Source organism: Lithobates pipiens, unplaced genomic scaffold, assembly GCF_037356315.1.
Source record: "Lithobates pipiens isolate NorthernLeopardFrog02 unplaced genomic scaffold, aLitPip1_a1.2 Scaffold_25, whole genome shotgun sequence".
Classification (NCBI taxonomy): Eukaryota; Metazoa; Chordata; class Amphibia; order Anura; family Ranidae; genus Lithobates; species Lithobates pipiens.
In genome coordinates this window covers 115,033,798-115,058,558 of record NW_027507787.1, presented here as the reverse complement: position 1 = coordinate 115,058,558, position 24,761 = coordinate 115,033,798, and the positions used below count along the sequence as shown (strand labels likewise).

The window sequence follows — 24,761 nt, the reverse complement described above, 5'->3', positions numbered from 1 at the left end:
GACTTATAGTGTTGTGGCACCAGCACCACAACCACCAAATGTAATTACAATTCTTGATATAATCATTCACAGCAGGGCGCTCCAGCGCCCACCAAGAGTCACTTTCAGGGCTTACAATGTTGTGGCAAAACCAACACCTTGTTCCGCCATTTCTGCAGAGCATATAGGGAAGGCCCCTACTTTCAAACATTCAACTTACAAACATCTCCTACTTGCAAACGGAAGGAGACAACAGCAAGTGAGATGAAAAAAGATGGACGACAAAACAAATTATACAGGGGTGATAACCCTTCCCTATGTTTTCCAAAAAGCTTAAAAATAGTTTTTTTTGACTGGAGCTACACATTAAAAATGTACCACTTGAAAATTACAAACAGATTCAACTTAACACAACAAACCTACACAGTCCCTGTCTTGTTTGCACCGCCTGTATACTGCTGTTCTGAGTATATAAGGCCTGGGGGCCACACGCATTTCCTTTTTTTAATATGGGTACTGGGTTCCCCTTAATATGCGTACAAGACCCAAAGGGGCTGGTAATGGGCAGGGAGGGCTACCCATGCCATTTTTCTCAATGATTTTCAACCATATTGCAGGAACCAGATATAACATTAAAACCGCAAGCAGTTTTAAATGATGTTATTTCCGTTTAATGTCATTTTGTGCAGGGACTGTTCTAAACACGGGAAACACGTGGCACTTCACAGGCATACTACAGACACCCCCCCCCCAGGCACCATATTTAAAGGAATATTTCACTTTTTTTTCACTTTAATCGTCATTAAAATCAGTGCTCCCGCCAAAACGGCCATTTTTAAAAACATTTTAGGCATTGACCCATGTCCCCTGGGGCAGGAGCCAGGTCCCCAAACCCTTTTTAGGACAGTATCTTGCATATTAGCCGTTAAAATTAGCACTTTTAATTTCGAACGTTCGAGTCCCATAGACTTCAATAGGGTTCTAAAGTTCATATGAATTTGGGGTCCGTTCGAAATTTCTGGTGCGAACCGAACCGGGGGGTGTTTGGCTCATCCCTAGCTGTGGGATTGGAGTATAGGGAGGTTATGTGATAGAACATTTTGGGCCCAAGCCCCAGGTGATGCAGAGTTGCTTTGAGGTATTCCCAGTCCACCCTATCGAATGCTTTTTCGGCGTCAGTAGAGACAAGTAGGGTGGGCTGGAAACACCTCCGTATGTATTGAATGAGGGATATAGTCTGAAGGGAGTTATCCCTGGATTCCCTACTAGGTATGAAGCTGGTCTGATCCATCGAAATCCAGCTGGGGGTGAGAGGGAGTAACCGATTGGCCATAACCTTGGAATAGAGTTTAACATCAACGTTAAGCAGGGAGATCGGCCTGTAACTACTGCATAAGGTGGGGTCTTTACCTGGTTTAGGAATGACTGTGATGTGGGCTGTGAGAGATTCCAGGCGCAAACAGGATTTTCATGAGATTGAGTTGGCGTATGCCGTGAGGTGGGGTAGTAGGATGTCAAGAAATGTTTTATAGTAACAGATGGAGTATCCGTCGGGGCCGGGGGCTTTTCCAGTAGGAGAGGATTTTAGGGCAGCCTGGAATTCCTCAACAGTAAATTCCGCCTCTAGTGCCTGAAGTGAGGAGGTGGGCAATGTGGGCAGGTTGGCCTCTTTTAAATATGACTGTATGCGGTTGCGCTTCTCCCCCGGGGTTAAAGAGGGCGTTTCGCTCTGCACATTATATAAGTCAGCGTAGTAGTCCATACATGCTGCAGCTATGTGGGGATAAAAGATTTGGTCTGTTTTGCTTTAAGGGATCTCGCCATCTGTCTACCGAGTTTATTCCCCCACTCATACATTGTCTGAGTGAAGTGTTGGAATTTCCTTTTAGTGTCTAAATCCAGGAGGGTTTTTAGTTCTTCGCGTTTCAGAGTGAGAGCTTTAAGTTGAGCTGTATGTAAAGTGAGTTTATGTTGTTTGTCAAGGTCTGCAATCTGACCTGTACCTGTACCTGTGCGACCCGCCGACCATGCTCCCTTTTTATCCCCGCTCCTAGTTCGATGAGTCGGCCTCTCATGGTAGCCTTGTGAGCTTCCCATACAATGGAGGGGGAGGACTCGGGAGAAGTATTTTCAACAAAATATTGCTTCATATGTGAAGACAACGCGGAGACCTCTACTTGGTTAGAAAAGAGAGAGTCATTGAGTTTCCAGTTATTAGAGTGGTGCGCCAAGGAGGGCATGGTCATACACATCAACACCAGCGCATGGTCAGATATGGTGGCCGTTCCGATATGGGTGGACCGTAAAAGCTGGAGATGATGATGATCTAGAAAGATATTGTCAATGCGCGAGTACGACTGGTGCGTTTTAGAAAAATTAGAAAAATTCCTGTCTCTGGGGTGAAGCATCCACCAGACGTCGATCAGTTGTAGATCGAGGAGTCTACGTTTGACTGAGGATAGTCTTTTAAATAGGATATTTGAGCGGCCCTGTGAGGTGTCTAAGATGGGGTCTAGAGGCATATTAATATCACCCGCAAGGATAGTTATTCCTTCGGCGAATTGTGCCAATTTAGAGAGAATCAGGGAGAAGAAGGCTGGTTGGTGTCGATTGGGGCAGTAGATGTTTGCCAGGGTGCAGCGTGTATTACCCAGAGAGCCCTTCAAAAAAAGATACCGACCATGATCATTCGCCAACATATCAACAAGATGGAAGGGTGCACTACTGCTGAAACCGATGGCCACACCCTTCACTTTGTTAGTATCAGACAGGCTATAGTACCATTGCGGGAATTGGGGGGAGGTCAATTTGCCGGTGTTGAATGGGTCAAGTGCGTTTCTTGAAGAAAGGCAATGGAACAGGCAGCTTTTTTCAATTCACAGGTAACTTGGCGTCGTTTTGCGGCGACATTCAGACCCCTTGCGTTATATGATATAATTGTTAGTGTGGCCATATCTTCAACAGAGTGTAACCCTTTAGCTCAAATTTCCACGCAAGCCAACCCAGGGAAGGAGAAAGAGGGGGAGAAAAGTAGAGGGAAGGAAGGTAAGGTGAGATAGAAGAAGCAAGCATAAGTATCTATCAATCACATCTGAAAAGGTACCTTTGGGAACCATGGATAAATCACGCAGAGATTTGCCGTGATCCCTGTGGGGAGGGGAAGAGCGGATGGCAAGCTCGACCTCCAACAAGAGATTGGGTGTCACAGCACAGCTTTCATCCGCTCCCACCAACCCCAAAAGGAGGGGGGAGGGGGTATACTGAGCGAGAGGCACATGGGGGCAATGTGCCCCACCAGTGTTCAGCTAAGTGCTAGAATAAAAAAGAACACACAAATATAAGGATAAAACATACCATATATCAGTAATGTAGTAAGATAGGGGGGGCACCCCAAGTCCCTTTATGTAACGTAAGGTTATTTCACTGCCAAGAGGTGCAATCATGTCTTTAGAAAGAAATTGGTTTTACCCACTCAAAACATGGGCCTTAAGCGTCCAGAAGCGATGAAAAAGTAATACGGAGCGAGTAGAAAAAAGAAAAAAGAGTGAACATGCCATAAAGCACAGTTCATTCGTTCTTTTGTGCGGATCCCGGATTGGATGTGTGCCTCTTTTTCGACGGGGTTCTCTGCTATTGAGGATCCAGAGCAGGGGAGAACTGGGGGATCTGGTGCTGCCAACCCGGGAGGTCCACTTGTGGCAGGTTGAGCTCCTTCAGAAATCCTCCGGGAACCGTAAGGTGTGGGAACGTCCGTTTTTGGTGGCGATTAAACACGCCGGGAATCCCAATCTATATGTAATCCCGCCTGTGCGGAGCAGATCCAAAAGAGGTTTAAGAGCTCTGCGACGGTCCAGCGTGTCCTTAGACAGGTCTAGGAAAATGGGAAAATGCTAATGGTGGCCCCATCAAAGTCTATGGTGGGCGTGCTCCGCATTTTGATCATTATAGCGTTTTTATCTATAAAATAATGCAGGCGACAGAAAACGTCCCTCGGCTGATCTGAGGAGAAGTTTCGGGGGCGGAGGGCCTGATGCACCCGATTGAACCATATCGGTTCAGTAACCAGGTTTCCCAAAATTGTGTTGAAAATTCCACGGACCGATGGTTCGAGGTCGTTGTCACCAGTGGCCTCTGGGAGTCCCCGCACACGCAGGTTGTTTCTGCGGTTTCTGTTCTCGAGCTCTTTGAGTTTATATGTTGAGGCCTGCTAATTGTGTAACCTTCTCTTGCAATTCTCTTATGGCGGTAGCCTGCGATTCCTGTCTGAGCTCAGTTTCCTCCACTCTATCCAGAATTTGCGCCATATCGGCTCTAACTCTGGTAATCTCCTTTTTTATGGATTTTTCCAGTCCGTGAAACATCCCGCTAACTCTTTTTTAAGACCGCTCACCAGGGTTGACATGTTGGAGCCCACCGGGGAGCCGGGGTCATCCATAAGGTCAGAGCAGCAGGATGAAGTGGGAGAGCTTTCCCTAATGGAGGCAGTTAGAGAGGAGGGAGAGGTGCTGCATTTGGGGGTTCTGGCCTGGCTGCCACGCACTCCCAGTACTGACCTTCCAGCTGCAAGATAGTGCTGTATTGAACCGGAGCCGGATTGGTTTAGCGCTGCTCCCTTCCCAGATCTCTTCTTAGTTGTGGAGTGGGATCTAGGTGTCTTTGTTGGCATAATTGTGGCTGTAAAACTGAACGCTGTACGGGGCTCGGGATCACTTACATTTACTTAGTACCATGTGTGGGTTGCAGTAGTCACAAGCAGCTGATGTGGGGAGCTCTGAGGAGTCAGTAGATGCGACAATTCTGAGGAAGTCTCTGCCAGCACTACATTATACACAGAGAACATACAGATCCCCGGTGGTCCTAAGTAGTGCTTGTGAGCAACCTATAGCCGATACCAGGGGACCAGGGTCCGTCAGCCAGGGAGGGTGACTCCAGGGGCGTTGACACCGGAGAGTAGGGGGTGTCAAGAGCAACATGGGGACTACCCAGCTCCACTTACAGGCCCCGGCCAGCCGACCAAGTCTCCGGCAGAGCGGGCCCCAGATTCCCAGCTGACCTCCTCAGTAGCAGTAGTGGTGGCCGCAGTGGCAGCCACCGCTATGATAGTCTCCTAAGGGGCGTCTGCACAAGCCAGCCAGTCTCCCCCAGCACTCACCAGGACGTTGGGCCTCCGAGGCCTGCTCAAGGTAGCGCTCGCTCATCATCCTCCGTGGCCCGCTCGGGGGGGCCCAGGCAGGGCCAGATGTAAAGAGTGGCTCCCGGCTACCTCCGGACTCCAGTGGGGGGCCTCCGGGGTCGCCCTGAATCCGATCTGTCCTCCGGAACGCGGAGCTATGCGGAAAAGCACCCGCGGCGTGTAGGCCGCAAGATGGCGCCGGGAGGCTGCGCTGCAGGCCCGAGCCCAGCAGTAGCAGAGTGCACGGGGAAAAGCTGTAATTTCCTCCCCAATCGCCTCCCGCAGTGGTCTGCTCTCTTCCTGGCCCGATGTAAGGCCGATGTAAGGGTGTTTGTAGGAGCCCCGAGTGGCGGATGGCAGTGGATATTGTGCGGCGGTGCGGAGCTCTGTCGAAACACGGCCGCTCAGGATCGTGTCCGGGACCTGGCTGTTGTTGATCCGTTCGTCAGTCTCGCCTACTTAAAGATCTCACTTCATTCCTGCCTTCGCCTTGGTCACATCACAAGAAACCATCTCCTGCATTCCTGTTTAAAGCCTGGCTTTGCAGACATCCCTTCTGGCTCCTTATCCTGTTTGCTGTTCCTCTACTTGGATCCCTGACTTCTGGCCTGGCTGATTACCCGATCTGGCCACTGAACTCTGGCTTGGCTGACTACCTGGACTCTGGCTATGCTTTGACTACGCTTACTCTATTTACCTTTTTATTTTTATTAATAAACAAGTATGATTTTACTGTACTTCTGTCTTGGTCTGGTTCATGGTTTCTGACATGTGTTTAGTGAACACTGCAATTTCCCAAATTGATGCAATATATGGCAAAAATATTCACATCGTAAAACCCGTAGCAAGTGGCGGTAGTTTTTATATCTACAAAAAAACTCTTTATACCTTTTGTCATGGTGGATGCTAATTTATTGATTTACTATCGATATTGGGAGTTATGGCAGCAGCTTGGATTTAAATATTTTTACCCACTTCGCATTTGGCCAAATGATACAAAACTGGGCCAATTACTCCACTACCAGGAACAAGGGGTCGGGCTCTCCCATAAGTTCTTGTTGGTGATGAGGCTTTTGCCTTAAGGGAACATCTACTAAGGTTTATAGAAAATGAAAAAAGCAAAAAAAAAAAGAAAAAAAGGTGAACAAGCAAAGGCTATCTCCCAAAACTGTTTATTATTTAAATAAAAATATTAAAACATCGGAGGCATGCATGTGGAAGCAGGCAGTCTCCACTATAGAATGCATGTGCCCTCCCATAATAATTTACCACCCTCTAAATTCCACATCCCTACCCTCACATGAAACAGAACCCCTCAAAAAGCATTTGAAGCGACATTCCACCTAGTTTTTTTTTTTTAAAGTCAGCAGCTACAAATACTGCAGCTGCTGACTTTTAAAATATGGACACTCACCTGTCCAGGGCACCTGCGATGTCGGCACCCTAAGCTGACCCGTCCCTCGGCTCTCAGGTCTCACCATCTTTGGTAAGGGAATCAGGAAGTGAAACCTTGCAACTTCACTTCCTGGTTCCCTACTGCGCATGCGTGACACCACTGGTCCCTGCTGTCTTGTGGGACTTGTGTGTCTCCCAGAAGACAGCGGGGGATGGAGAAGGCACCAGAAGTGGCATAGATATCCGTGGGTGTCTTGGCCATCTATGCCTGGAAGTGGGAGCAAAATACCTGAAAGGTGCCAAATGTGACACCGGAGGGGGGGGAGGATTCCGAAAAGCGGAAGTTCCATTTTTGGGTGGAACTCCGCTTTAAATGGTTATCCGCCCCTAATAATTCCCTGACCCCTAATGATGTTAACTAGAGCCTCCCCTAGGAGCAGCATGCCTGCGACCACTATCGCGGATAACTCCCCAGATGTTACCAAATATTCCAAGTTAGATAACAGTCCATGTGACCGCCTGTCAATCCATGCGGGGTGCCTTTACACCTTATAGCCACAATGGGCAAATGTAATAATCACCCCAGCAATGGATTTTCCCGAAAAGTTGCTTCAAATCACTAAAACAAAAAATGACAGTGTCTGTCCTTGTCCCAACTCAGTGGGTACACATGAATCTCTATGTGCCTTATATCAGAGCCTTGAGTTAGAGCTCATGTGGCCATTCACTGTAGATAAAGGTGTTACGTCCACACTCTTGGTTGATTATACACTCTTGGTTGATTATACTTGGCCGATATGATCGGTCTGTAATATCTTACTGTACCTCTTATTCCAATTCCACTCATATAGATTGAAAGCCTGCACTTCCAGGATAAAGTATCTGCTGGCTGTGTAAACTGTATGAAAGTGAGGCAGCAGAGCCGTGTGTTAGGTAGCTGATACCACACAGCTGATTCCGCTGTGAGTGCCTAATCATACACGGCTCCAATGCTGAATCATAGTCTCATGGGAATGAGGGAGGTTATTCCAAAGGTCTGTGTGGTCTGTTCAATCCAGCAGACATGCAGATTAGCAAAGAGGGAAATTAAGTTGTAGCTAAGCGGTAGGCAGGTAATCTGCAAGGTCACATGAAAAAGTTCCTATGTATCCAGGACATGTGGTGCTCCAGGTGATGGGGGGAGAGGTCGTTCCTATGTCTGATCTATCTACATTAGGGATGGCCTTGCGGTTCACCCGGCGGTCGGTTTGCGATTCGCCAAACCGGCGGACTTCTGGCGCTGTTCGTGTGGTGGACATATGCGTTTACGTTGTGAAAGAACTTTGACCCATGATGACACATCCATCATGGGGTATAGGACAGCCAATTTAAACATTTCAGCACATGGACAATTGGACATTCCCCCACCTTATAAATAGACCTGATCTGTCGGCCATTTTACATTCTGTCTTTTGTCAGTGTAGGGAGAGGTTGCTGTGTGGAGCAGGGACAGACTGTAGTAACACAAATCACTAGCTATTAGGTCCACAAAATTTATTTTAAGGACTGGTATAGGTGTACAGTATATAGGGTTCTGGTGCACTGCTGCTGACTGCTGTGCTGCTGATTACTTTGTGCACTGCTGACCGATTCTGCAGCTGTCTTTTGTCTTTTAGTGTAGGGACAAGACGCTGTGTGGAGCAGGGACTGTAAGTTTAATCACTAGCTATTACTATTAGGTCCACAAAGGTCCTTTTAAGGACTGGTATAGGTGTACAGTATATAGGGTTGTACACGTATAATATACTTTCTTTCAAATATAGAAAGCCTATTATACTTGACTGCTGACCAATTCTGCAGCTGTCTTTTATCAGTGTAGGGACTGAGAGATAGTCTGCAAATCACTAGCTACTAGGTCCACAAAGGTCCTTTTAAGGACTGGTATAGGTGTACAGTATATAGGGTTCTGGTGCGCTGCTGCTGACTGCTTTGCTGCTGATTGCTGAGTGCACTGCTGACCGATTCTGCAGCTGTCTTTTGTCAGTGTAGGGACAGGACGCTGTGTGGAGCAGGGACAGTCAGTTTAATCACTAGCTATTACTATTAGGTCCACAAAGGTCCTTTTAAGGACTGGTATAGGTGTACTATTTGGTGTACAGTATATAGGGGTGTAATACACGTATAAAATACTTGCACATATAGAAAGCATAGTATAGTGCATTTCCACTGTGCAGCATTGTGACTGCTGAGTGGTTTTGCAGCGTTACTACAAAGAGTGGCAAACGCAATAAAAAAAAAAGTATTATAACTGGTGTGATAGACCAGTGGCCCCCCAAAACGACCGATTGAAGCGGGGTGTTATATACCTTCTTCCACATACATACTGCACTTCTCTAGAGACTTTTGTCACAGGGTCATTTAAAAAATGACAGGCAGAGGAAGAGGCAGGCCCTTCTGCAGGGGTGGTAGGGGTAGGGCAGGACCAACAGGCTTGAGCCAAAGTGGGAAATTGCAGAAGGTGCATTAGATTACGTCAAAGGAAACACCAGACTTGGTTGAGTGGCTCACTCAGCCTTACTCTTCTGCACCCTCCTCATCCTCTCAATCTGCACCCTCTTCTTCACTCCCTGCTGTGTGCACGCCCAAAGACACTGCCACCAACACCACCACCACCATATACCCTCCGCTTGAGTCACAGGAAATATTTTCTGATCCATCACAAGACATTGCCGATGCGCAGCCTCTCTTGGCATTGGATCAGGAAGAGTAGGTAGCAACAACCACCACTCAGCAGTCTGACGACAATACCCAGATCAGCCCAAGGAGAAAGTTGGTCCCCGGTGTTGCTGCCAACTTCAAGATCTCTAATTATAGCGGTGGGGAAGGTGACGTCGATGATGACGTGTCTAGTGATGTCACGTGGGTGCCCACAAGAGAGGAAGAGGAGGGGAGTTCAGAGGGAGATATGGACCAGCAGATAGGGAGGAGAAGCAGGCGGAACTTAGATTGCACAGGAGGGACAAAGCAGACTGCTAATGTATCAGGAGTGAGGCATCAACCATGTACGGTCACATCTGGCGCTCCCAGGATTCCAGCACATGGCTCCGCAGTGTGGGCTTTTTTTAAAGTGTCCACTGCTGACAATAGTGTTGCCATCTGCAATATTTGCAGTCAACGCATAAGTTGCGGTAAGCCCAACACTCACCTAGGGACGACCGCCTTAAGAAGGCACATGAGCTGCCATCACCAAACCCAGTGGGAGCAACGGAACCCACAAAGCCACACTCCAGGATGTCACCGTCCAGCCTCATCTTCTACTTCTCCTTCTCATCTCTCCTCACAATTGTCCTCCACTCCACCTTCCATCATGCCGTCCTCACATTTTTCTGTTTCCATGGGCCAAATGTTCGAGCGTAAAAAAATGATGACGCCGGATAACCCTCTTGCCCAACTGGCTTGTCAGAACTGATAGCACGCCAATTACTGCCATATAAACTGGTGGACACAAAGGCCTTTAGAAAATTTGTGGCCATTGGAACACCACAATGGAAGGTCCCAGGAAGGAAGTATTTCTCACAGAAGGGCATCCCAGAGCTATATGGCCATGTTCAGCAGCAAGTGAATGTATCTCTGGCACACAGTGTTGGTGCCAAGATACATCTGACCACAAACACGTGGTCTAGCAAACACAGGCAGGGAAGATATATAAATTTTACCGCCCACTGGATGAACCTTCTGATGGCCGTCAAGCATGTAACCCGTGGCAGATTTGGTTTTACCACCACCGATTGCATGCAGGCCTGCCTCTTCTTATCCTCCTCCTACTCCATCCTCCTCCCTCTCCTCCTCGGATAACTCCTCCTTTTCCACTGCTAGCGTCTCTTCCGTTTCCCCAGAACCTATTTGACATGCCAGGTGAGACGGTGCCATGCTGTGCTGCGTCTGTTGTGCCTGGAAGCCAAGAGCCACACTGGCCCTGCACTCCTTTCAGCTTTGCATTCACAGGCAGATCAGTGGCTAACAACCGCTCAATTTGACAGTTGGTAAAGTGGTGTGTGACAATGGTGCCAATCTGCTTAGCGCATTGAAACAGGGCAAAATTACACACGTGCCATGCATGGCACACGTCTTAAACTTGGTCGTGCAGCAATTCGTTGTCCAATATCCTGGGTTCCAGGACATCTTGCGGCAGGCAAGGAAAATCTCGACCCATTTCAGAAGATCTTACATGGCCATGGCTCGCCTTGCTGCCATTCATTGGTGACACAATCTGCCGGTCAGACATCTTATTTGCGATTGCCTGACGCGATGGAACTCAACCTTCTATATGCTTGATAGGCTGCTCCAGCAGAAACGTGCAGTTAATGACTACCTGTGCGAACTCTGCGGCAGAACAGGTTCTGGGGAGCTGCTTTTTTTTTCACCACGCCAGTGGCTGCTCATGCGCAACGCATGCAGACTTCTGTGGCCATTTGATGAGATCACCAAACTGGTCAGTCACAGCCATGGCAGTGACATGGTACCTTATGCCTTCTTTATGGAGTGTGCATTGCGTTGTGTCATTGATCAAGCCGTGGAGGAGCAGGAAGATGAGGAAGTCGCAATGCTGGATGAATTCCCAGGGGGGCTACTCTATCTGAGACAAGTCAACAACAGGAGTCTGAAGAGGAGTCAGAGGAGGATGGTGCCGGGGTGGCTGAGGAGGAGCAAGAAGAGCATGCTTTAAACCTTTCTGGGATTCCTGTTGTGCGTGGATGGAGAGAGGAGAACGAGGAGGACGACATCATCTTGGATGATGAACAGGAGCCAGGCCACCACACCGCTTCCAGTTTAGTGCAAATGGGGGCCTTCATGCTCCAGTGTTTTAACAGGGACCCCCGGTATAAAAAGCATAAGGGTCAAGGACCAGTACTTGGTGGAAACATACTTGGAACCCCGGTACAAACACAAAATGGTGGAAATGTTACCACCATCACAGAGGGCTGTCAGAATGGAGCACTTCCAGGCCTTGCTTTGAGAAATGCTGCATTCTGCTTTTGCGTGCGCTGGCAGAGGAGGAATTCCAAGGGTGCAACGATGGACAAGGCTGCATGACAAAGCTGCATATGACACTGACAAGGCTGCAAATGATGGACAAGGCTGTATGACAACACTGCAAATGACACTGGCAAGGGTGCAAATGATGGACAAGGCTGCATGACAAGGCTGCAGATGACACTGACAAGGGTGCAATGATGGACAAGGCTGCAGAGGGACACTGATGAGGCTGCATTGATGGGCATTTAAATATTTCCTGTTTTCTGTTTGATGCAATTTATCTATACCCCTGATGAAGAGTTTATCTAAGATCTCGAAACGCCTTGGGTTGTTGCCTTCCGTCCACTGTAGGGTGTTGTTATACAGTTGGATTGAGGAAGTATACAGTGTAACAGGATATATATTTTGTATATTTGTCATTTTATGTTTGTAAACACATGAAATTTGTACTGTATTTAATGTTATAAATGTTTTAATTATTATTATTAAATTACGAATTATTATTTTAATGTAATTTTGTATACTTTGTATGGCCACCTGCCCATGTTTGGAGAGGTTGAGCGGTGTAATATTTTTGGGTCCCGCAGCGAGTTGCTGGTATCAGTGCTGCTGTCAGTGCTCTCTATCTCGGTGCTGGTGTCAGTGCTCTCTCTTTATCTCGGTGCTGGTGTGGTGTCAGTGCTCTCTATCTCGGTGCTGGTGTGGTCTCAGTGCTCTCTATCACGGTGCTGGTGCTGGTGTCAGTGCTCTCTATCACGGTGCTGGGGTCAGTGCTCTCTATCTCGGTGCTGGTGTCAGTGCTCTCTATCACGGTGCTGGTGTCAGTGCTCAGTCTCTATCGCGGTGCTGGTTTCAGACAATGAGGTAGATAGCAGCGGAGAAGCCAATCAGCAGACAGTGCCAGCACCATGGCTGAGGATCGGCACTGGACTGGCACCTCTGGACCACCGCAGTGGAGCCCTGTATAGGTGGGGGTAAGGGCCAGGCAGAGGGAGGGGCTCAAGCACAGGTTGGCACACTGGGACACTGGCACAGGACTGCATTGCCCTGACTGTGGCACTGATCATCTCCTGCACCCCCTTCATAGCCTGCCCTGACCTTGCCTCTCCTCCATGGCCTTCATGCGCTCCTGAATTGTCAAAATTTCCCAGATAAAAAAAGAATGCTTGTCGTTGTCGATCTCAGATTCACTTAATACTTTTGTTATGTCAGTGTCCATGTGGTGGGACTATGTGTGCACAGCTAGTAAGTATTTTGTGGCTGAAAATGTAACCTAAAGGTTTATAAGATTCGCCTGCCATTAAAGTCAATGGGGTCCGCTGTGAACTTTGCGTTCACGAAACGTCCCGTTGGAAGTTCGTCCGTTACTAATCTACATGTTTTGTTCTGCCCCCCAGAACCCCCCTTCACCTGAAGAACTGCTTGTCCTGGCTACATAGCCATTTAAAGTTATTTTCTAAACAGTATATGCTTGTGAATACACCCTGCCCCTTTGATGGGCAGCACCCCGACTTAATTAATATCAGGTTCCCAGTAATTTTTCTTTTTTGGTTTTGATAACTACTACTATTCAATTCAAACCTTGGATGTTGAAAGAGGGTGTTCAATTACTGCCTTACTAGAGCTTGTCACATTGTGGAGTGTGCTTTTGGCATTCTTGCAAATAAATGGCACCTACTGCACATTCCCATCCATCTAAATATGGGGAATTCTATCCGAGCTGTCAACGCAGCATATGCCCTTCATAATTTTGCTGGCAAAAGGGATGGATTTTAGTTGGAGGACGCCAACTCCCTTAACCTTAACAGTAGCTTGTGGCAGGAGTGGTGCAGTTATCAAGGATGAATTATGTAAAACAAGGAGAGAGGAAGGAAGGGAGAGAGCACAAGCCCTCTGTGTAGTAGGTTCCAACAAGGTTTCATTACAAAGAAAAGTTAAAAGTGAATACTCACAAAAGTCCTCTCCCCCCCATTTTTGGTTAGTATTATCTTTGGTCTGTATTATTGTCTTTGTTTATTCTATGGGTTATTTGTTAACTTTATTTATATTTTACATGAGAGGTTGAGCGCTGATAGCATAGCTCTATTCCTGGTGTTGGGGAAGTAATATTTTTCTTTATGTCTACCAATGTTCAAGTGCCATAGCAACTTGAGGCTATTTGCATTTTTCCACACTTCCTTTTTCTGCATTATCTGCTACATTGTTCTATTTTGTGGCTCTTCTTGTTATAAAATTGTATTGTTTGTTTTCTTGTCTGAAATGAAGGTATTTAAAAATAATCAGCATATTTTTTGAGTAACGTGTATTTATTTATTAAATTTTTTGAGTAAAAAAATAATTGAAAAAAAAAAGTGAAAATAAGTAAAGATAATGAGCGTACCTGCACTGCATCAAATCATCTACCTCCCCTTGTCACTTGTCAGGGCTCTACAAAACAGAAGGCTACTAGGTGTCCCCTTGCTGTAGTTTGGAGATCAGTGTTGATTTCTAACACATATATCTATGTAGCAACATCAATCAGCAGAATACATACAGTTTTGTCACAGATAAATTCATAGTACTTTGTTATGTTTCTGTCTCTTGGTGAAGGAATCCCATTTTGGATAAATTTCTTTTGCAATTTCCTGCTATCTGTGCTGCTGCTTTGCCTTGCTCTTGTGGTCTGGGTGGGCTAGATCATACATGATAAACAAGGGGCCTCGCCAGATGTATCAGAACGTCTGTTTTTACCATCCTGGCTGCTGTGTTGGATGCGACTTCCTGTTTTGCAAGGCAGCATGGGAAGTCTGTTGTCAATGGGAGGTGTTTGTAGTCAGGCATGATCAAAACAAGCCGCAAAATGCATGAAAATTGCATTAAACCCACAGGCAAAACACAGAATAAATGCAACATTTTTGTTTTGGATGTGGGTTCATTGGCATCTATTGGACCAAAAATGCAAAACGCTGCTGGGAAAGAAGTCCTGATCCTTTCTAAAAAAATGCGCCTGCAGGAACCACATAGATGTGAACGTTACCCATAGCAAATCATGTTAAATGGCTTGCACTGTGTTTCTGAAAAACACAAGCTGCAGTAAAAAAAAAAAAAGCATGAGTGTGAACCTAGCCTTACTAGGGGCATGTTCTTAAATTACAGTAATTGCTTCCATTGAATGCTTGGTGAATGTTACTTTCACAGATTTAATAATCTGTCCTTGTGAATATCTTTAATATTTGTAATGTAATAAAATGTTGGAATAATACTCTGCAGTAGTTTGTGTGCCAGTCTGCTGACTTTACAAATGCAAGGTTGAAATCATGATGTATAAGTTCTGTATCATGATGATATTTTATTTATAAATATTTACTGTCATTAACATTACCTTGAATTATGTTTTTTTTTTCTGCTCATAGGTGGTATCCGGTGTGAGTGTGAGAACTGCTTTACATATTCCTGTCTACTTATGCTATGCACATGCTTCGTTACAAGAAGCATAAAAGACATGCAGATGGCCTTGCTGGAAGTGGTGTAGGTGTAATGGATGATACAGACCAAGAAGTAAGCACTTTTACAGATCGAGCTTTTAGAAGTTTGTGCGTTGCTGAGGAAGAACCATTCAATGATGTTCCTCACATACCTTCCCCCATTCGAGGAATGCCACTTTCCACAAGATACCACCTGGGAATTTTTAACCTTTCAGTAAGGAAGACTCAGCCCTTGGCCCAGTTACCCACTATTTCACGACTGCGGGGAAAGTGGGCTCCGACATTCCAACCACTGCTTAACTGTGCAAAGGATGGATTGATAGTTGCCAAGACTAATACCAATAAACTGTGTGTTCCTCAGCCCACAGAATATAAACCATGCTCCAAGGTGTCCTCTCTGATAAAAAGTTTTTATAATATTGAAAATGAAAGGCCAGAACAAGATGGAGTTTCACCCTCTAAATGTATTCCAAGAGGTAAGATGAATATGGAACAAATATCTTCAGAACACAGCGACTTGAACGATGAAACTTTAGAATCTATCAATTCAGATGATGTGAGTCTTCATGAACAACGTAATTTACACAGGCGCACAGCCAGAGAAGTATTTTTGGAGTCTCAGGAAGAAATTTGTCCCAGGCCTACTGCATCGCCGTGTTCCTCAGGCTCACCATTACAAGATCAAGCCAAAAAGTTGGCAAATCAAAAGCAGTCCTTGAGAAAAATAGCATTTCTTCATAGTGAAAATAGTGCATTTAAGTCATGGAGTGATATCAATAAAAGACACCATGGAAGAGAAAATACTGACAGCCCAGTCCCTGGAACACCACCTATTCTGAGATCAGCAACACCATGCTCTCCTTTACTTCAAAGAACAACACCTGGAGTAAGAGCAAGGGATGCAGGAATAGAGGTAGGATGGGCCTCTCCTGCATCAACACTCTCTAATAACGTAGATGCTATTCAGATGTTAAGGACTGTTCCTCCACTTCCCAGCAAAAGGATGACAAAGCAAAGCAGAGAATCAAGTCACAGGGTTCCAAAGGTGCATGTAGATTATAAGATCCAAGCGGAAGATATGCAAATAGACTTAGGATATCAATCGCCTAAAGAGCAGCTCTGTGTTGTAGCCAAATCTAACTCTCCTAAGAAATTAACTACAAATCATGTTAAAGATACCATGTCTAAAACATCACATCCCTTATCAAAACAAAATGTGGAATCTCAAGAAAAAGTAGATTTATCAAAAGAGGACAGGAAATCAGAAATACCAGCCAAAGCAGATGAAATTAAATTATCTAATAAACCCATGCCACCACCTGGAAGAATAAAAACATTAATACAGCAAATAGAAAAAGAGTCAGTTAAGGATATATCAGTTCCACTTCATTTACCAGAGAAAAAACAAGGTTTAAAAGACTCAAATGAGGTGTGTGTGGAGACTTTCCCAAGCACACTACATGCAAAACACCCAGACTCAAATCTTAATTCAAACAGCAATGCTCGTGTGCCCCCTTGGAGGAGAATGAATATTCACAAGATAAAAATGGAGGATAAGTTACTCAATAGATGTTTAAGTATGAAAGAATGTACTACAGAACAATCTAATGAAAACATGACAGCAAATGAATATGTTTCCTTGGAAGACAAGCCCAGTATCTCATCCTTTAATATTACAAATCTTTTAACTCCTGTAATAGTAAGAAAAAACATGCAAGAAGCTCTAAAAGAACAGCCAATGGCAACAACTCCTCCACTTTCTGATACAATGACACTTAATGATCAGGACCAAAGAGAAATTAGCTTGTATCGTAAGAGAGATGAATATAAATCCAAAGCCACGGGCCTACTATTTAATCTGAAAGACATGAGAAAAAGAGTAAAAAGTACATATAATCCATCAACAAATTTTTGTAATGGTTATGAAAATAATTACATAGCAGATGGCAAGCTACAAGATGCTTCAGCTTATGATAAAAAAGCATCAGAAGTTGAAAATGTTTGTAATGATGATCAGGCATATGTACCAAGGTCAACTACAGAAGAACATGCTAAACAGGATTTTTTTATAAATACTTCTGATAGCCATTTATATTTGAACTCTCCATCACACCATGTAATACCATGTAAAGTATTTGAAAATACAGAAATTCCTACAGAAGGCACCCACACAGATAAAAATAGCCATAACGAATATATGTCATCTTCCCATCTCAGTCCTATTGAACATAGCCTTCTTTATCTTAAAGAAGATACAAGTGTAAATGTGGAACAAAAACAGGATGCACCTATTGAACCAGTTTGGGGGCAAAATGGAAAAGAATTTCCTTTACAAGAAGAAAATATTAAACCTGACAGCAAGCAGGAGGAGCCATCAGATACAGTTTCTAATCAAACAAGTGTTTTCTTGGAACAAGATGTGAAAAACGCACAAAGCTACGCAAGGCAATCTTTGGACTCCAAAGAGGATGTAAATCAGTGTTCAACTGAAGGTGATGAAGGTGGAAAACAAAAGATAAAAAATGATAGCCTAAAGGATGATTTACAATACGATGCTGTTAGCAATGACAATATAGAAAGCAGCAGAGAGCAGCATGAAATATTAAAAGAAGAGACTGAGGTGAAAGTAGAAGTTAGAGAGCTATTAGCAAGTGATAAGCAAGGTGAAAAAAGTTCAAATGCAGAAGGGATTAAAAGACTATCTAACATAATTAATTTCAAACCAAACCTATTTAACATAAAAGACAATAAAATTAAAGCATCACCTGTTACAAAATCAGTGAGGCCTCTATTAAGAAGTCTTTCAGAAGACTGCCTAATTCTCCACAAATTAGAAGACTATAGCTTTACAATAAGTAAAGGAGATCTTAGAGTAACATTACCTAGTTCATGGGAAAACAGGGATTCCAAAATAGACATAAGTAAAACAAGAAATATGCCAGCAAATAATGATAAACATTGGAATCGTGTAGCTACACATCCTGTATTAGAGACTCCAGATCACAACAGCAGAGAACATAAACAAATAAAATCACAATATGAAGAAAGAGAAATTCAGGAGCAGCCCTGCTGCGTGACTCCTGATTGGAGAAAGAAAAAAGAGGAAACTGCAGAATTAGTCAAAATGAATAAAAGCCCTGATATGAATTCACCACTACTTGATAGGCCATTTTTTCATCCAGTTGAAACCTTTGTCTCAGAGGTGACTGGGCTGTCACCTGAATGCAACACCTTGCTTGTGCAACACGCAAGTGACTCCATAAAGGTAAATGGAGAACATGCAAGCTCTCCACTTCTTGACAGTACAAATACAAATTATTCTCCACTTGACAATGGACTCCTACAGCTAGAAGATGCTACTTCTTTTTCAGAAGACATTGCCTGTTCAACTATAACCAGCCCCATGTCAGAATGTATTACTTGCTCTATGGTAGCCAGTCCCATGTCTGTTAATACACAAAGCTCTGGTTTTACTACAGCTCTTTCTGCATTAGAAGATATGCCAAGCCCACCTTTACCATGTGTAAACTTAAGAAGTGAAAAGCCTAACCTCCCAATCAATGATGTGATAAATATAGTCCCTACTCTCTCTGATAATTTGAAGAACAACACTAGTGAGTGCATAAAGCAGCCACAGCAAAAAGCACCAAGCATAGACTCTCTAAATAATGCTCATGCTGATTCTGCAAAACCACCAACAGTTCCTCCCAAAACTGAGAAAGCACTACGTCGTGCCAAACGCCTGACCAAAAAACGCAGGAAAACTGATATCCCTCCAAAGATACAGGAAGGGGATTTTCAGGAGTCTGATTTTGTACTGGATGTTCCATCTCCGGCCAATATCATTACACCTTCAATTACACAACAATCAGATTTAAATGTGGGATCCTGCATATCACATACTCTACAGCAAGAGGAGTCAATTTCTGAAGCCTCAACACCATCTCTTCCAATTACTCAGCGCAAACTTTTGCAGGATCCTGATTCTGGACAGTATTTTGTGGTGGACATTCCAGTCCATTTCCGAATTAAAACATTTTTTGATCCAGAAACCGGAAAATACCTGCAAATGTCCTTACCCCCATCAGAAAGATCAACTCCAACATTGGAAATGTCAAACAATCCATTTATGTTGTATCAAGGCCTTGCCCCAGTACCAGTTACATCCATATCATCACTAAAAAGAGCTCCACATATGTTAAATCACAGTGGTTTGTACATTGGAGGGAAGTCAGGGGCATGGCATGAAGGAGAAGCTGACTGCTTAAAAATGCAGCAATCCATAGACTGTGATTCATGTGACCAGAGCATGGCAGGCACTCCACAAAGCATGGACAGAAATGCAGGCAAGACAAGGAGTCCAGATATTATTTCAATGAAAGACATAGATGATTTTGCAATGGAAGCAATTTCATGAATATAGAAATATTATAGATGAGGCTATGATGCACACATACACATATAAAAAGCCACAGAACACTTGTATTGACAAATGTGTATGACCACTTTTGCTTTATTTGTTATTGCTTGGACTGGACAAGTGCAAAAAAAAAAAAAAAAAAAATAACAAAATGTATTATGGCAGATATTACACGTGGTTCTTTGGTTCTAGTAATACAAAACAATATGGGGTATTGAACTATAGGAAAATATATGTTGTGTAAAAGAGTAGGTTATTTAAATGGAGAAATGTGTGTTGTGTATTATTTATTCCTCAGGCATTTATTACATTGCACATTTCATGTTATTAGCAATACATATTAAAGTTGGACAGAGTCATTATATCATAATTCTTTGGTTGTAATTGGCGAAGCAATCCCATTTTCACCATATAGAGGAGCAATTAAAATAGCAAATAAGGTAAGCCTTGTAAATTTGGCAACTGTCATCTTTCTTGACCAAGTGCAAATTTTTAGTTGGCCTGAATGTGTGCATGTAGATTAGTCTGCTTTGTGAGTAATGAAGTAATTAAAGTGGTTGCAAACCCCAGTCATGAAATCTGAACAAAGCACACATAGCACATACTGTATATCTGTAATGTTTACTTGTCTCTGCAAAGCTCTAAGTGTCGTTTCTCTGGTGCTTCATTCCTCTGTAATCAGCATGTGTCACGTCTGATAAATTCTGATAAGCTTTCCCAACACATGAGATAAATATGTGATTGGGAGGAGGGCTCAGCACAAGCTTGTCTATTCAGAACACCGTTTTGCTGTGTGTGAAGAGGGGTGCGTTCCTTTCCTCCAATCAGCTCTTACAAAGTGTCTCCGACCTCTAACTGCAGATCTCCATCCCCTCCTTTGAGATACTGAAAAATTCAGAAGGATTTTATCTGAAATCAGCACTTTTGAAGGGATGTGCAAAAGACAAAACTGCAGATAAACAACTAAAACTTGTAGGTGGATTTGTTTAATCTCTGTGTATAATCTGAGGCTATTCACTTCACTGGGTATATGAGAAGGTTTACAACCACTTTAATGAATTTAAAGAGGAACTGCAGTCTGCTTACATAATTTGTAATAAAAACATATTTGCCATTCTAAAGCTTCCCTCCAACAACTTTGCATATTATTTTATATATACTGTGATTCTGTACTTGCCAAATATGCTGCAGAAATCTCCCTCCACTAAGTCTGTCTGCAACAATTTTAACTGTGGGCAGCTGAAACTGCTGCCTGGTCACTTCCTGGATTTACACAGACAGACAGAGGCAAACCTCCTGCAGCTCTGATTGGCCCTCTTATGACTCACCCCTTCCCTTCCTGGAAAACTCTCACAAGAGTGAAAGAGAGAGCTGTGCAGGATGTTATAAGCCTAGACTTTTTCCAGAGAAGATATTATTATCCAAAGTTAAAACAACAAGGGCAGATGATTTAATAGATGGAAAGATGAAAAAAATTACTGAAGCAATGAGGATGTATTAACCAGTTCCAGACCACCCTATAACAGATTTACTGCTACAGGCAATCCCTCCTGTGCAGGATCCGGTATATATACGTGATTCTGCACTTCTGCCCTCAGGGGCTGCAAGTCGCTTCTCCTGTGTTTAATCACAGCAGAAGACGATCTGCGGGTGCTGGGCACTGGATGTCTGCCAGCCCCCACCAATTGTCAGTAAAACACACAGAATGGAGGTCTGCTAGTGTCACTAGTACAGTGCATATTTTTAGCACTGATCACTGTATTAGAGTCACTGGTTCCCGCAAAGTGTCAATCGCGTCAGTGTCCGATTTTACACCACAATCGCAGTCCCACCATAAGTAACTGATTGCCACCATTACTAGTATACAAAATAAAATAAAAAATGCCATAAATACAGTAAAATATATACCATAGTTTGTAGATGCTTATCGGGATTTTATTTAACAAAATCATGTCGCAGAATACATATTGGCCTAAATTTATGAAGAAATTCGATTTTTTTAAATGTCTTTATTGGATATGTTTTATAGCAGAAAGTAAAAAATATTGTGTTTATTTTCAAAATTGACGGTCATACAGCGTGCATGACTGCGCAATTGTCAGTTAAAGTAACACAGTGCCAATTGCAAAAAATGCCCTGGTCATGAAGGGGGGTAAATCTTCAAGACGACAAGTGGTTAATTCTCCATGAATAACGTATTTGCATGCAATATTCAGACATAAAAAATGTGTAAGAAACCAAAAAATGAGACTCGCCAAGCTCACAAAATGTGCTATATTTCCAAATCAATTCACACATTTTTAGTACAGTTCAATAATTTTTACAAATACTGGCATTTTGTCCTCATTTTCTTTATTGTTTTAATATATAAAATATTTCCCCAAGCAGCTATCCAACACCACCAATCACCTGTTTGTAGCACTAGCTACCACCAAAAAGTATATCGCATATACCTCAAGACTTGTAATAAAATGGAAATGTGAATATACAGTATTTGCACCAAAAAATTACTAATACATCTCTCAACTAAAAACATCAGATAAATCCATATAATATTTGTGATCCAAAATTAGTGAAAAACAAAAACACTTTAAATGGCACTTCACCCAAAACATCACAAACTTATAAACTCTTATGCCGTGTACACACGGTCGGAATTTCCGACAACAAATGTTCGATGTGAGCTTGTTATCGGAAATTCCGACCATGTGTAGGCTCTATCGGACATTTTTTGCCAGAATTTCTGACAAACAAAATGTGAGAGCTGGTTCTTTAAATTTTCCAACAACAAAATCCGTTGTCTTAAATTCCGATTGTGTGTATACAATTCCGACTCACAAAATTCTATGCATGCTTGGAATCAAGCAGAAGAGCCGCACTGGCTGTTGAACTTCATTGTTTTCGGTTCCTCGTACATGTTGTACGTCACCGCGTTCTTGACATTTGGCATTTCCGACAACATTTGTGCGACCGTGTGTATGTAAGACAAGTTTGAGCCAACATCCGTCGGAAATAAATCCAGGATTTCATTGTCGGAATGTCCGATCGTCTGTACGCGGCATAAAAGTAGTTCTAAATGGAAAACAGAAAATTGTTATTAACCACTTAAGGACCGCCGCATGGCAATGTACATCGGTGCAATGGCACCGACAGACACAAGCCCGTACATGTACGTGCTCGCCTTCACGCGGGTGGGGGGTCCGATCGGAGCTTCAGGAGCGATCCGGGATGAGGGGATGGCCGTTGGTTTCTGGCCATCCCCTCTCGATCGCTCCTGGCAAATGAGAAGCTTCCCCCGCTGTGTATTGTAAACACCTGCAGGGAGGAAGTGATGTCATTCTCCTTGGGGCGGTCTTTTTGACCGGACTGCGAGGAGAACACAGAAAGTAAGTGCACCAAACACTACACTGACATGTAGGTACACATAGGCACACAACCCCCCCGCTCCCCAATCAACCCCCCCCCCAGTCACAGTGTCACTGATTGCAGTGATCATTTATTTACTGATCACTGCATTTAGTGTCAGTTGTGACAGTAAAAACTGTCAGGGCAGTTAGTGTTAGGTCCAGGGTAGCCCCCTACCCCCCAATAAAGGTTTAACCCCCTGATTGCCCCTAGTTAACCCTTTCAACCCCCTTTTGCCAGTGTCACTAAGCGATCGTTTTTCTGATCGCTGCATTAGTGTCACTGGTGCCGCTAGGTAGCTAGTTATTTTTTTAGGTTCACCGCCAGGTTTTTATAGCGCTAGGTACCCCGATATACTACCCAATAACGGTTTTAACCCCCTGATTGCCCCTAGTTAACCCTTTCACCCCCTTTTGCCAGTGTCACTAAGCGATCGTTTTTCTGATCGCTGCATTAGTGTCACTGGTGCCGTTAGGTAGCTAGTTATGTTTTTAGGTTCACCGCCAGATTTTTATAGCGCTAGGTACCCCCATATACTACCCAATAACGGTTTTAACCCCCTGATTGCCCCTAGTTAACCCTTTCACCAGTGATCACCGTATAAGTGTCACTGGTGACGCTGGTTAGCCAGTTAGTTATTTAGGTTCCCCATCAGGTTTTTATATAGTGCCAGGGACCCCCATATACTACCTAATAAAGATTTTAACCCCCTGATTGCCCCTAGTTAACCCTTTCACCAGTGATCACTGTATAAGTGTTACGGGTGACTCTGGTTAGTTTGCTTTTTATAGCATCAGGGCACCCACCATTTATTACCCAATAAACGTTTAACCCCCTGATCACCCAGCGGGTGATATCAGTTGGGTTTTAGGGTCAGGGTCTGCGTCGCCCCAGGCAGCGCTAGGTTAGTGCCAGTACCGCTAACACCCACGCGCAAAGCATACACCTCCCGTAGTGGTATAGAATCTGAACAGATCAATATCTGATCTGATCAGATCTATACTAGCGCCCCAAGCAGTTTAGGGTTCCAAAAAAACGCATTGTTAGCGGAATCAGCTCAGATACCTGCTGGCACCTGCGTTTTGCCCCTCCGCCCAGCCCACCCAAGTGCAGTATTGATCGATCACTGTCACTTACAAAACACTAAACACATAACTGCAGCGTTCGCAGAGTCAGGCCTGATCCCTACGATCACTAACAGTTTTTTTTTGGTAGCGTTTTATATTTAAATCCGGAAGGCAGTGCTTGGTTTTCGGGGTCCTGTACGTGGCTAGGCTCCCAAAAAGTCCCCCATATGTGGTATCCCCGTACTCGGGAGAAGCAGCAGAATTTATTTTGGGGTGTAATTTCACTTATGCCCATAGCATGTGTGAGCAATGTATCATTTAGTGACAACTTTGTGCAAAAAAAATAAAAAAAATTAAAATTCCTTGTGGCAAAATATAAAATATTTCATGGACTCAACATGCCTCTCAGTAAATAGCTTGGGGTGTCTGCTTTCCAGAATGGGGTCATTTGGGGGGGGGGGGTTTAGTGTTATTTTGGCATTTTATGGCCTTCGAAACTGTGATAGGTAGTGAGGAGTAAAATCAAAAATTTGCACCCTTAGAAATCCTGAAGGCAGTGATTGGTTTTTGGGGTGCCGTACGCAGCTAGACTCCCAAAAAGTCACACATGTGGTATCCCCGTACTCAGGAGAAGCAGCAGAATATGTTTTGGGGTGCAATTCCACATATAACTATGGCATGTGTGAGCAATATATCATTTAGTGACAACTTTTTGTAAACTTTTTTTTTTTTTTTGTGTCATTATTCAATCACTTGGGACATAAAAAAAAAATATTCAATGGGCTCAACATGCCCCTCAGCAATTTCCTTGGGGTGTCTACTTTCCAAAATGGGGTCATTTG

The 24,761-nt window shown here is 43.9% G+C and overlaps 1 protein-coding gene across 12 annotated transcripts in view; it reads left to right on the top strand.

The window, feature by feature from the left end:
* Positions 1-20,568, top strand: part of CUNH10orf71 (chromosome unknown C10orf71 homolog) — a 1,142,779-nt gene extending 1,122,211 nt beyond the window's left edge. For all 12 annotated transcript variants that reach the window (XM_077454814.1, XM_077454812.1, XM_077454819.1 and 9 more), the window contains one exon: positions 14,956-20,568. In XM_077454814.1, coding sequence (XP_077310940.1) covers positions 15,011-19,444 — 4,434 coding nt within the window. In that variant the 5' untranslated portion in view covers positions 14,956-15,010 and the 3' untranslated portion in view covers positions 19,445-20,568. The remainder of the gene's footprint in view (positions 1-14,955) is intronic.
* Positions 20,569-24,761: the final 4,193 nt, after the last annotated feature.